At 47.1% G+C, this 13900-nt stretch overlaps 1 protein-coding gene across 2 annotated transcripts in view; it reads left to right on the forward strand.

The window, feature by feature from the left end:
- Window positions 1-653: 653 nt before the first annotated feature.
- pcdh9 (protocadherin 9) overlaps window positions 654-13900 on the forward strand; it is a gene marked incomplete at both ends in the record, with an annotated part of 161291 nt that continues 148044 nt past the window's right edge. For both annotated transcript variants that reach the window (XM_079736092.1, XM_079736093.1), the window contains one exon: window positions 654-3689. In XM_079736092.1, the coding sequence (XP_079592218.1) occupies window positions 654-3689 (3036 nt within the window). The remainder of the gene's footprint in view (window positions 3690-13900) is intronic.

Raw genomic sequence — 13900 nt, forward strand, 5'->3', positions numbered from 1 at the left:
GGGAGCTCGGAGGAACGGCATCGATCAAGAGGAATATCTTTACTGGGACTCCGCTTTTTATTTCGCTGCCGTTGGAAATCCACAGACAAGAGGACGATGAGCTGACAACATCGCGCGGTAAGCGTTTTATTTCAGCTGATACCCAATAATGATTTAATTTAAATACTGACTTTATGGTCATTCGAGGCTGTATTTATGCATGCGGATTTATTCGATACGACTTCAAACATCGATGACGCATAGCCGGTGTCACGTCTAATGTTTTCTACAATTTAATAAATGGAATATGGATGAAATACACAAGGAAGTTTTGTTCTTTATGGTGGATATGATTTATTAGTTGTTTTTTAAGCTCTCATACAAATCCAAACACTTGGAAAAAAAAGATTTTTAAAGGCCACCTAAACGTTTGCTGCAGTGTTTGGTATTTGCTTCTGTATGGATGTATGATTAATGCACACGTGAGAAAAGCGTTTTCAATAGTGAATGTCGATATATCGAATATGCTATTGAACACCCATTCTGTTTCTATTCATAGGTCTCATTTTGGAAAAGAACCCTTCCCTATTCACCGAATCACTCACAGCTACATCGTTCACCAGTACAGAGAAATGCTTGAGTTGTGAAGGAAGGAATCGAATATCATCGCAGTCATGGATCTTAAAGATTATTACCTGTTGGCCGCTCTGCTGGCGTGTCTGTGGCTGGACCCTTCTATCGCCCAGGAGCTTATCTATCCCATCAGAGAAGAGTTGCAGGAAAACGTTCTCATTGGAAACATACCAAAGGACCTCAACATCTCACACACAAACGCCGCCACGGGCGCCAGCGCTAACCTGGTGTACCGGCTGGTGTCCAAGGCGGGGGACAACCCTCTGGTGCGCGTGCTGAGCAGCACGGGGGACATCTTCACCACCTCCAACCGGATCGACCGTGAGAGGCTCTGCCCAGGGCCGTCCTTCGAGGACAGCGAGTGCTCCTTTGAGATTGAGGTGGTCATCCTGCCTAATGACTACTTCCGACTCATCAAAATCAAAATGGTGGTTAAGGACACCAACGACAACGCACCTATGTTCCCCTCGCCGGTCATCAACATCTCCATCCCTGAGAACACGCTCATCAACAGCCGCTTCGCCATCCCGTCGGCCACCGACCCCGACACGGGTCCAAACAGTGTCCACAAGTACGAGCTGGTGAACGGACAGAGCGCCTTCGGCCTGGACATCGTGGAGACGCCAGAGGGGGAGAAGTGGCCGCAACTCATCGTGCAGCAGAACCTGGACCGTGAGCAGAAGGACACGTACGTGATGAAGGTGAAGGTGGAGGATGGCGGGAGCCCCCAGAAGTCCAGCACAGCCATCCTGCAGGTGACTGTGACCGACGTCAACGACAATCGGCCCGTGTTTAAGGACAGCCAGGTGGAGGTGCACATCCCGGAGAACTCGGCCATCGGGACGTCCGTCGTGCATCTGCTGGCCACGGACGCGGACATCGGGTCCAATGCGGACATCCGGTACGTGTTCGGCACGCAGGTTCCACCTGCCACTAAAAGACTGTTTGCGTTGAACTCGACCACCGGTCTGATCACCGTGCAGCGACCCCTGGACAGAGAGGAGACAGCCATCCACAAGCTCTCCGTGTTAGCCAGCGACGGCAGCTCCAGTCCGGCCAAAGCAACCATTAACATCAACGTGACGGATGTCAACGACAACCCGCCAAACATAGACCTGCGCTACATTATCGTACCCATTAACGGCACCGTTTTCCTGTCAGAGAAAGATCCCATCAATACCAAGATAGCCCTCATCACCGTCTCGGACAAAGACACGGACATCAACGGCAAGGTCATCTGCTTTATAGAGAAGGACGTGCCGTTCCACTTGAAGGCTGTGTACGACAACCAGTATCTACTGGAGACTTCTGCTTTGCTGGATTATGAGGGAACCAAAGAATACAACTTTAAAATCGTTGCCTCGGACTCCGGGAAGCCGAGTCTCAACCAGACGGCGTTGGTCAGAGTCCGGCTGGAGGACGAGAACGACAACCCGCCGGTGTTCACTCAGCCGGTCATCGAGCTGGCCATCATGGAGAACAACAAGCGTGACCTGTTTCTCACCACGCTGACTGCCACGGACGAGGACAACGGCAAGAACGCCGAGATCGTTTACCAGTTGGGCCCCAACGCCTCTTTCTTTGACCTGGACCGCAAAACAGGCGTACTGACGGCATCGCGTGTGTTTGATCGCGAGGACCAGGACCGCTTCTTGTTCACGGTGACCGCCAGAGACAACGGCACACCACCGCTGCAGACGCAGGCTGCCGTCATAGTGACCATACTGGACGAGAACGACAACAACCCCAAGTTCACCCACAACCACTTTCAGTTCTTTGTGTCTGAGAACCTCCCCAAGTACAGCACCGTGGGCGTTATCACCGTGACGGATACCGACGCTGGGGAGAACGCCGCCGTCTCCCTCTCCATCCTCAACGACAACGAGAACTTCATCCTGGACCCGTACTCCGGCGTGATCAAGTCCAACGTGTCTTTCGACCGCGAGCAGCAGAGCTCGTACACATTTGATGTCAGAGCCGTGGACGGCGGGCGCCCCCCCTGTTCATCGGCCGCCAAGGTCACCATCAATGTCATCGACGTGAATGACAACACCCCCGTCGTCATTTCCCCCTCCTCCAACGCCTCCTTCAGGCTTGTGCCGCTCTCCTCCATCCCGGGCTCCGTGGTGGCGGAGGTGTTCGCCGTGGACGGAGATACAGGGATGAACGCTGAACTCAAATACAGCATTGTGAGCGGCAACAACCGGGGCCTGTTCAGGATCGACCCAGTCACGGGCAACATCACGCTCGAGGAGAAGCCCACCGTGACCGACATCGGCTTGCACAGGCTGGTGGTGAACATCAGCGACCTGGGCTACCCGAAGTCCCTCCACACGCTGGTGCTGGTCTTCCTGTATGTCAACGACACAGCGGGGAACGCCACGCTCATCAACGAGCTCATTCGGCGCACCATGGAGACGCCCATTGACCGCAACATCGGCGAAAGCAGCGAGACATACCAGAGCGGGGACTACCTCACCATCATGATCGCCTTTGTGACCGGCGCCCTCGTGGTCGTCATCGTGATCTTTGTGACGGTCCTGCTGCGCTGCCGCCATGCCTCGCGCTTCAAGGCGGCTCAGAGGAAGAAGCAGGGGGCAGAGTGGATGTCCCCCAACACGGAGAACAAACAGAACAAGAAGAAGAAGAGGAAGAAAAGGAAGTCGCCCAAAAGCTCCCTGCTCAACTTTGTCACCATCGAGGAGAGCAAGCCGGACGACCCCGCCCACGAGCCCATCAACGGGACCATCAGCATCCCCACGGAGCTGGAGGAACAGGGGATTGGACGCTTCGATTGGAACGCCCCACCCACCACCACCTTCAAACCCAGCAGCCCCGACCTGGCCCGGCACTACAAGTCTGCCTCCCCGCAGTCGGCCTTCCACCTGAAGGCGGACACGCCGGTGTCGGTGAAGAAGCATCACGTGATTCAGGAGCTCCCGTTGGATAACACGTTTGTTGGGGGCTGCGACACACTCTCCAAGAGGTCGTCCACCAGCTCAGACCACTTCAGCGCGTCTGAGTGCAGCTCCCAGGGCGCGTTCAAGACCAAGGCCCCCATGCACACCAGGCAGCAGGTAAAGGAACACTTTTACTGGTCCATAAGCTCTGCCTATAACTGCCCCGTTCCTCAGTGCTGAAGCATAGATAAGAGACTTTCTCTCTCGGCTGCTGCCCAGCACCTGAACACCGCAGAATACTGTACAACCATAGCTCAAACTTAAAAAAAATATAATAACACAATCCAAAAGTGGATCATTTGTGTAGTTAATGGACTTAAAAATAATCCCATGCTTATGTTTGGCTGATGTTTTACAAGGAGAGGAATTCTTCTTTTAATTTCCTAGCCCAGAGTGTGGCATGCATCTTTTGTGAGCTCGGAGGTCAGGTGACAAGGTGAAAATGTACCCACATGCTACTTCTACTACTTGTGATGCGCTGTTCCTTTACACTTCTGTGAAAGAAACATTTTTTTCTTGCCTATCTACTCAGATGTCCATCTCTTATTCTTGGTAAATAGATGCACCATACACAGTTTAATCTGTTGGGGAAGTTGGATGTTATATAACATTATCACTTCCTAGGCGGTCATACCATTGTTTTTCTCTTCTCCTAAATGAGTTGATTTTCCACCTCTGCCCCTCATAACGTCCTTAGTGTTTCCATGGTTTTAATTTGGTGTGCGTTGTGATGCCATACGAGTCCCTCTGTCTCCTCTGCACTGGCAGACCTAGCAGCACTTCTCCTCTTTAATTAGCAGCCACTCATCTCATTTTGACTCACTAGCAGGCCACAACTAGGAATGAAATAAATGTGTCTCTCTTTCCCCTTCTCTCTCTTGCTCTCTCTCCCTCGCTCTTGATCTCCCTCTCTTCCCCTCTCCCTCTATCGCAACGCACACTAGCAGACTACGGGATGCCTGTCTGAAAACTGATACACATCCAATTCAAATAGGATTAGCCAATAATGAGCCTCAAATTTCAACGTAATCCGTGCAGCTTTTATTTTTTATCATCAGAGCTTATTAATTTCTCTGCTAATAAAGCAGCACTTCACAAAACACACGCCTAATGGAACACACAAGGAGCGAGAGAGAGAGTGTGTATATAAGAGAGAGAGAGAGAGAGAGAGAGAGAGAGAGGGTGTGCGAGAGAAAGGGAGGCTGTGTGTGTGTATTTGGATGTGGGTGTTGGTGTGTCCGATGGGTTGGTGGGATGTGTGTGTGAGCATTGCAAGTGACGGAGATGTGATTGGTGATGTTACTGGGTCTTAAGGGGGCACTGTTGCTCTGTTGGGTATCACCACGGCAACCGCTGGTGGTCTCCCGAATCAGAGGAATGAGAGGGAGTAAGGGGTTTGGGGGGTCGTGGTGGTCAGGGTCTCGTCACGCAGAGACCTTTAGATGGATAATGATGAGGAGGGGGGGTCGGGGTGTGGGTGTCGTTAACGTCTTTCAGTGTGAGAGGATGCAGTCAAAAGAACCATTTAGTTTGATAGCCAAGTTCAGTGTGTGTGGTCGTGTGTATGTTTGTGTGTGTGTGTGTGTGCGTGTGTGTCTATGTGATAGAGTTTGTGGGGATCCATGTGAGAGAGAGACATAGAGAGAGAGAGGGGCACAATAATAATGCAATAGTGTTGTTAGAAGACTTCCAGGGGTGGGAGAAGGAGAACGTGAGACATCATAGGATAATGTTCGCTCCCCTAGATCACTTTCCTACCAGTCAATCTGTTCACCACCATGATCGTTTGGATCGATCGTTTTTTCAACCCTCCACAGAGCCGTGCGTGTGTGTGTTCCCCAGCGCATTATTGATGGTGGTCACACCGTGACAGAGGCTCTATAGGTGCTTTACGACAAGAGCCGCTGTCCCCGCAGCAAACGATCGTATTCCTGACATATACGCTCCTGCGTGTCAAAACACAAACGAGCTTTGCGCAAGGGACTGTCGAAAGGTTTGCCGATGACCTGCGGCCGCTTCTTGTCCTTTACATCTTTGTGTTTCGACGCCCACCTCATGCCTACGACACCACATCACCGTTAGAAGCACCAAGACTACAGCTCCGGAGACCAAACCTCACGCTATGCTGGGGTCCAATCATCAGACCAAACCTGCCGTTCTGGCTCTGAACAACATAGATCTGAGCCCGGACACAAGTGTGTGACAACTGGCTTTTGGCTCAGTTATCGGCTCATTTAGTCATATAGCAGACGCTTTTATCCAAAGAGACTTCCATTTCATTAAGGAGCAGGTAGGTTATCTTGCTCTAAGATGCCTACAGGTAGACTCTGGGCATTGGGGATCAGCCCCAATACCTTGCAGATTGGAGTCAAACACCCTAACCATTATACTATTCTGCTGCCAGTTTGTTGAATATTAGAACACGGTTTGAAATATAAAGAAAGTGTTTTATTCCCTAGACACTGGGTGTTAGTTATTGTAGATATTTATCGTTCCGGAAAGAGAATACTCCCTTGAGTGAACACGTATGAACGCAGACCGGATCCAATCATCATGTTTAGAATTTATTTACAGCCCAGACAGACCATCTCGACAGCAGTAAACTATCATCTATGTCCTGAGAGATGACAAATTGGCTTATCAAATGGAAAATAAGTCCAGAAACGTGCACCAGTACATAAACACATGATCAAATAAATGGATAAGCTGTCAGATAAAGCAGAAAAGGACGCAGACCAGCCATGCAGAGGCAGTGTCTTCCTCTTACTAACAGCATGGCCTATGCAGGAGGACTGCAGCTGAAGGCCATCTGGCACCAGGCTGTACAGAAGCGGTCCAAAACCGGTTAGTCTCCTGCATCTACAGCCCCATCCGTTAGCCTCTAGTACTTTGTGGATCAGCATCCAACCGCATATATATTTAATCAACGTTCTAATATATCATGTATGTATTTTTTTGTCATCGTTTTTTGTCCTGTAGGTCTAACAGAGCAAAATCCAGAAGGGGTTACCTTCCAGTGTATTTTTACTGGTTCAATAGCGGTTCTAGAGTTTAGCGGTTCTAGAGTTTAGGGTAGGGTTAGAAGCTGTCGGGGTAATTCCTACTCACTTTCTGTTCCCACTTCCACTTCCTCTCCTCCTGGGACCTACATCAATGTAAACAACGGTCAGGGGGGAGAAGCCTGAACAACACTGTCCTACTTTCACAAGGCAAGAGAGAGAACACACAGCCAAGCTGTTAATAACCACACAAGCCTCCACTGTCTGCAAGTGCACAACACTGGGTGCAGATTGAGAGATGTTGACGACAATGTTCAGAGATGTGTGGATGTTCACACTGGGGACAGCTGTCGCTCAGACAGTAGAGCAGGTCCTCAGACAATTGGATCATTGCTGGTTCCATTCCCTGAGTACCACCGGATAATTGTCCTTTAACAAGACAAGCTTATTGCCTGTGCCAAACTGGTTGCATGGCTTGTACTGTGTGTGTGTCTGTGTGTGTGTTTGTCTGTGTGCGCGAGTGTGTGTTCCTCACGGTGAGAAATGAACTGCAAAGTGAAAAACAAAATCGCTGTAGAAATGCATTCCATTCAAATGTATATTTAAACTCTTTCCCTGTCCAATTATTAACCACAGGGCAGCAGTCAGTGTAACGCTGCGTAAAACTGTATATCTGTGAGTGGAATATCGCTGAATCAATATATACATATTTATCATTTTGTAGTTGGTTTCTTGTGGGATACATCTGAAACAATGCCATTACCACTTGTCACAGAGATGTTAAGCTATTATAAACTGTGCAGGCATGCTGTGGCCTGAACATCTCCAGTGTAAAGGCCTAATTAGTAATAATGGGAAAACTGTTTTCTCTCAAGTCCAAAGGGTTGTTAACAAAGCAAAGATATGCCCACCTCCAGTGCCGTTATTTGACGCTGCGACACTGTGAACATTTACAGCCTGGATAATGTTGTTGCTCTTGAGGCACAACACTAAAAAAAAAAGTTTTTAGTGTTGTGTTTTTTATTGCAATGGTACCTATAGGAGACTCCACATAAAGCAATTATGACTGTCTTGATAGTTTGTCAGTCGCTTGCCAAGAACAAGTCTGAGAGTACCCCCCCCCCCCCCAGTCATCTCCACTAACATTTAGGCTGGCTGAGATGACTCTCAGAGACAGCGTTGGGCTGGTGGATGTAATTATCAGGAGAACCATTTAAGGCAGGGGGGCAGCGTGTTCCTTGTACAGGCCTCTGGGCTGGGGCGGCTGGGAGAGCTCTGCAGTGGGAGACGGGTGGGAGGCTGTAAGTGGCACACTCCCAGAGTCGGGGTTCTTCATAAATGGACATTCTATGCAAACAGGAGTTTATGCAGAACGGTGTAATGATGGCCCTGCGGGAGCGGTCCTTGGAGCGCAGGTTCATTTGGAACATTAATAAGAGGATTAGTAGTACAGCCAGCCACCGGTGGAGACACGGTGAGTTTGAGAAGATTAATGAACTTTGACAAGGTGGCACCTGAGGGAAGAGGCGTCTGCTGCAAGATCTTCTGAATTCTGCTGAGGCAGAGCTTGGTGCTTTCATAGAGGGAAGGAGAGAGATCCAGATGGAGAAGGAGATAAAGAAAGGCAGGGACAGAGAGGGAGATATAGGGGGAGAGGCGGAGATGGAGAGAGAGAAGGGGATAGATAGAGGCAGAGAAATGGAGAATGAGAGAGAGAGAGATGGAGGGATAGAGGGATAGAGAGAGAGAGAGCGGGGGAGGATATTGTCTGTCATCTCTGTATAAGCGTCTTGGTTGTGCTGTCAGCAGCAGAGCTTTCTCCAGGATGTAACGGTTATGATCTTTGTCTCTGCCCTCAATATCTCACGCTTTGTTCCCACAATGCTCTCATCCTCACAAAAAGTAAAACTTGTCAAACGCTATTTCTTGGTCTGTCTGAGGCAGGCAGAGAAATACACCCATACCCCCATGTTAAATCACCACATGACTTGGTGTCAGCATCGCTTTCACACAGTAAAATAAATCGATAAATATAAATGAAACAAATACGTTAATAAAATATGAGTCTTAAAGCTTTCTTACAGATGAGTGACGGCTGACTCAGCCAAACAGATCAGAGTAGGCCACGCGTGCCAACGCGTATCTCTTTGTGAGGACTTGTCATGTTCACTATTTATAGCCAGCAAACACCTAGACTAATGCATTGTTGCCATGAGATGATTACATGGAAATAACTTGCCTTGTTCCACCATAACCAGCAAAATACTTAGAAGCATCCCAGGCAGGTTTATTTTTACTTAGAATAAAATCCTATAAATATTTATTGGTTCGTTTTTTCACCCCTCTCCAACTGCTGTGAAGCAAATTTTCTGAAACTCAGTTGATAGCAAATTACCAAGAATAAAACAGTTTTAAATTTAAAGTTGCAATACCAGCCAACAATCATCAATCACTTTCATGTAATAGTGAAGATGGATCCTCCCCCTTATTGTGCTTGGAAGTAATCCTGTCAGAGGCAATTGTGGCTAATTTTATCACGTAGCACGACGTGTGATGTGTGCTTGGTGTGTGCGCACCCGCATGTCTGTGTGTGTGTGTGTGTGTGTGTGTGTGTGTGTGTGTGTGTGTGTGTACGTGTATGTGTGAGGAGCTATTGTTTGGCTTGGTCTGTCAGTTAAAGATGGAAGAGCATCCATGGGAACAGTCAGCACCATCCATCTCTGCCAGGCCTCATATCAGAGTGATTGATGATAGATCTGCAGCTCTGAGAGATTCCTCTGCATGCACAAGAACCTGAAGCCCCGATCGGCTCGTCCCACCAGGACTTAGAGGACGACGGCGAGCGTCAGCCCCAATAAAGCTAGCGGGAGTCACACCTTCACGTCTTTTTCAATCATCCTCATGTTTATTTGAATAATTCATCTTCAACGCATTACCTCATGGTTCAGAGCCGCTCCCCTCCCTTTGATACGCGCCTTCATGTGACACCACACTGCATGACACGGTCAACATTTACCGCTGTTAAAACACCACAGATGTCCACATACCATCGCCTGGCAAGATCCAACATTATGTCTTCAGGGCGAGAAAAAAACAAAAAGTAGAGGGTGGAAAAAAATGTTTCTTGACTTTTTGCCTCTGTCTCCAAGAAAATGATCAGATCACATGTTATGATGCTCCCTCGTTGTCTGAACAATAATCCAATAATTAATCAATGTTCTCCACCACTCCGACTTGAACCACCTTGGTTATTCTGCCATGTATAACCAAACCATCTATCCCAATATCAACAAAACATCTATCCCTCACTTTCCGAAACCATATGTCCCCAATATCACCAAAACATCTATCTCTCACTTTCCTGAACCATCCATCCCCAATGTCGCAAAATCATCTATCCCTCACTTTCCTAAAACCTGCCATCCAAATATGACCAACACATCGATCCCTCAGTTTCCCAACCATCGATCCCTCACATTATCCTACTGCACTATCTATCCCCAACCTGACCAAACAACACACATCCCCACCCCCCAGCCCATCTAGTGTTTTATTGGGGTTGGTGCTGCTACAAGCGAGGTAAGCTCGCCAAGGGTGCTGTCACCTTTGTGTTTGGCTTCTGTGAGAAATACCAGGGTGCTTTGTGTTCAGCACACAGCTACTCCCTCCTCTATCCCCCCTGCTCCTTAGCCCCCCCCCCTCCCCATCCTCCATCCCCCCATCCCTGGGCCGTTAATCACGAGCGCCTGCAGACAGGAAGGGTGAGCTGGAGGAAGTGGAGCTAACAGGACAGCGTCTATACCCTGACAGACTGGAGACCCCTCCTCATATCAGGGTCATTGCTTCATTGACGGCTCATCACCGCTCTGTCCCTCGCCCACGCCAGAGCCGGGTCTTGTAGTCGTGATAATGGTACTTAAAGCCAAAAAAAAGTACAATAAAACACTCCTCATAAGCGAGACTTGAGACTGGCTGCCGTGTCTCGCTGTAGGACTCTTCTGTAAAACACATGATGTAAATTCTTACTGTGTATATAAAATGTTTCATGTCGACATCCTGCTAATCCTCCCTGATGTGCTGTGTATACGATAATGGACTTGGTTATTTATGCATTTTTTTTCTCTGGCCTATTTTTTATTTTGTCATTCAAATAATCTCTGTCACGGTGAAACAGTGATCTGCAATCCATACTCTTCTTTTATAAACGCTTTTATTTTCGACCAATGCTATCTAACTTTATAATTTCATAATAAATGTGTCAAAGTAATCATTCCTTTCTTGTGTTTACTTCCTCCGGTTGTCTTGCATCATTTGGTGATTCAATTTCACACAGAAACCTTTGGAGTATCTGTCAAGATCTATGAATCTCTTGGCTGCTCGTCAAACAAATTAGTATTGGCTTCCAAAATTCATAATTAACTCAACAGTCTTTTGACAAGGCAAAAATAAACAGAAATACTACATTTATTAATCTTGGCATGAATGTAAAGACATTAATAATTGTGGGTTATTCAAAATACAAGATTTACAAATACAAGATTATGTAAATGCTACCTAAATGTCAAAAACATTTCATTGCCATCATCCTCATCCTCATCATCATGCAAATAATTAAACCATCGTTCATCTGATGTCACTTCCTGTATGTCTGGAGAGAGAAAGAGGGAGCAATAGAAAGAGATGGGGATGAAGAACAGACTGAAAGAAAGAGGGGAAAAAGGTACAGAAAATGAGTAGGGGAGGGACGGAACATTTGAAGAGACAGAAAGAGTGGCATAAGGGAGAATGCTGTAGAGATGGAGAACGAGAGAAAAAGATGGATCACAAACAAAGTTAATGACAGAGCAGGTGAATAGGTGCAGGAAAGAGAGATAGAAAATATATGGAACAGAAGGAAATATAAAAGGGGAACTAGATGCAGGAAGGAGAGCTGGCCTTGAGGAATACACGTAAAGAGATGGAACAGAAAGGCAGAAAATATAGACATGGGATGGATGCAGGAAGAGATATAGAACAGAAAAAAAAAAGATGAATGGGAATAGATACCGAAAGATTAGGGGAAAGGGAAAGAGAGTATATTTCAAAGTGCCACACCAACACATGCTAAGCCTGATGCGGGTTAAGCCGCTGGTCCATTTGGAAGCCAGAAGAGGGGCTTAAGAGGGAGAAATAAAACTAAATAAATAAATAATCGCTTTAAAGGTTGACCTCCCCCTATAGGATCATGTTTCAAAGCGCTATGTACTCTCACCAACTGGGATATCTAGGCTGACTTTTCGCTCCTGAGCGTTATCATATCCACTGGTCCCGGGTCTGCTGATAGGATCCGCTCCTCGTGCTTAAAGAGAGATGCGTCCGCCCTTCGCCGACGTGACCGAAGTTCAGATATTGTGCCGTCCACGCAGGGTCACAATATTCTGGCTGGCACAATGCTGAGGATTATTACATTTGGCAGTTCTACCGAGGCAAGCGCTGTGTTTCTGACTGTTCAGCAGACGCTCGTTGGCAGGCAAAGTATATTATGAATATCGGTTTGGATTTTAACTTAACGTGCAAAATCTGATTTCTGAAGACAGGACTCATTCGGTGTGATGTCAATGCGACCACATAGCTGTTTTATAAGAAAAAAATATATACAGACTAAATATCACATCACAAGGAAGATTTATTCCTGGAAATCCGAAGCCAAAGTGGCATTTCTGATGATTTAATGTGACAAAAACCGACAAAGCCAGAAATCTGGTGTTGGGTTGATGATCCAAGTGAACAGATGAGAAAACAGCAATTGTCAATGTATGCAAAGTGTGGTGCAAATGCTGAGAATAAAACACTACTGCAAAGAAAGGTAATCTGATCGACTATCAAATAGACGTATTTGGGTCTTAATGTATTAAAATAATGATTAACTCAATGCCAAGAGATAAGGGTTACCTAACCGTTACATGGTTCATTAGTTGAGAAACATTTTCTAACAAAGTGCTGTGAATAAATCAGTATTAGTTTAACTGAAACATAGTCAGCAAAGCCTTGAATAAGAACAACATTGTTACAATGACAGCTAAAACCTATGGTACGAAAAACATATTGTTGTTCCTAAAATCCCTCCTTGACATGCATCCTCCTTGCTAAAGGCACAATGCTCCCTAAGCATGCCCTGCATCATGAACGTGCCATGTATGCTTAACACACCAGGCATCCATAACACGCCATGTTACCTGAATTCTCCATATGTCCTAAACACACCATCCACCATAAACTCCTCAGGCGTCCTAAAAGCGTCATGCGTCTTAAACACTCAACACGGCACGCATCCAAAAACGTGCCCTGCGTCCTAAACGCGCCATGCGTCCTGAACGTGCCATGCATCCTTATCCCGTTGTACTACCTAAACGCGTCACCAATGGACAGAACTGCCTCCCAGTAATCATTCACCTGAGGCCGCAGTGCTTCATTATTTGTAGCATGTGAATGTGGCCTCCCCACCGCTATGGCTCCATGCACATTAAAGCCATGTTCCCCCCCTTTGGCAGCATTGCAGTCCACTTCCTAATTTACACAGTTAGCTTCCAGAGTTATCTCTTTCCAGCTCTGCGCTCTGGCTTCCAGGGATGGAATAAGAAGAGCGCATTCCATTTCTTCCCTTGCAATTATTAAAAAAAAAAGAAAAAATAATATATCTCTTGCCAGGGAAAAGAGTATTTTTCGGACTAATCGGAGTGGTTGTCGCGGGTGCTAGTGGCGGAGGGCTGCTGGGAGTAGCACCGGAGACAGGGTGGTTTGGGGGGGTGAGGAGGGGGTGATGGGGCTGATGTTCTGATTGTAAAGACGGAACACTGGGTTCAAATGCTGGGCAATCCTTGTATCAGAGGACTAGGAGACTAGGATGACAACATCTCTCCAGACAAAAATAATTACAAAATGGTAAGGATATAAGCAGATGGACAAGGAGACAAGGGGATGAGGGACTGATGGCCAGGGAATAGAATGAGAGACAAAAGTAGGCCAGTGGACAAGGAGATAGCCAGATAGGCAGGGAGATATCAGAGAAACTTGTGTCAAAAAGTTTGGAAGATACACAAGAGAAATAGTGGAGAAGGAGATAGGCAGTTAGACAAGTGGACAGGCAGAAGTATATGTTGTCAGCCGGGTGTTGATTGGCTATCAATAAGCAGAGGCAGCAGAATGTGTTGCTGATGGTGATGGATCACACCCCGCCCTCCCTTATTATAACTCTGGGATGATTGATCCTTTTTATAAGTGCACAGTTAAACGGTATAGTAATACAGGATTTGGGAAAGGAATTCGTTTTTAAAAGCCGTGTGGATAATG

The sequence above is a fragment of the Pollachius pollachius genome, assembly GCF_949987615.1.
Source record: "Pollachius pollachius genome assembly, chromosome: 5".
Classification (NCBI taxonomy): domain Eukaryota; kingdom Metazoa; phylum Chordata; class Actinopteri; order Gadiformes; family Gadidae; genus Pollachius; species Pollachius pollachius.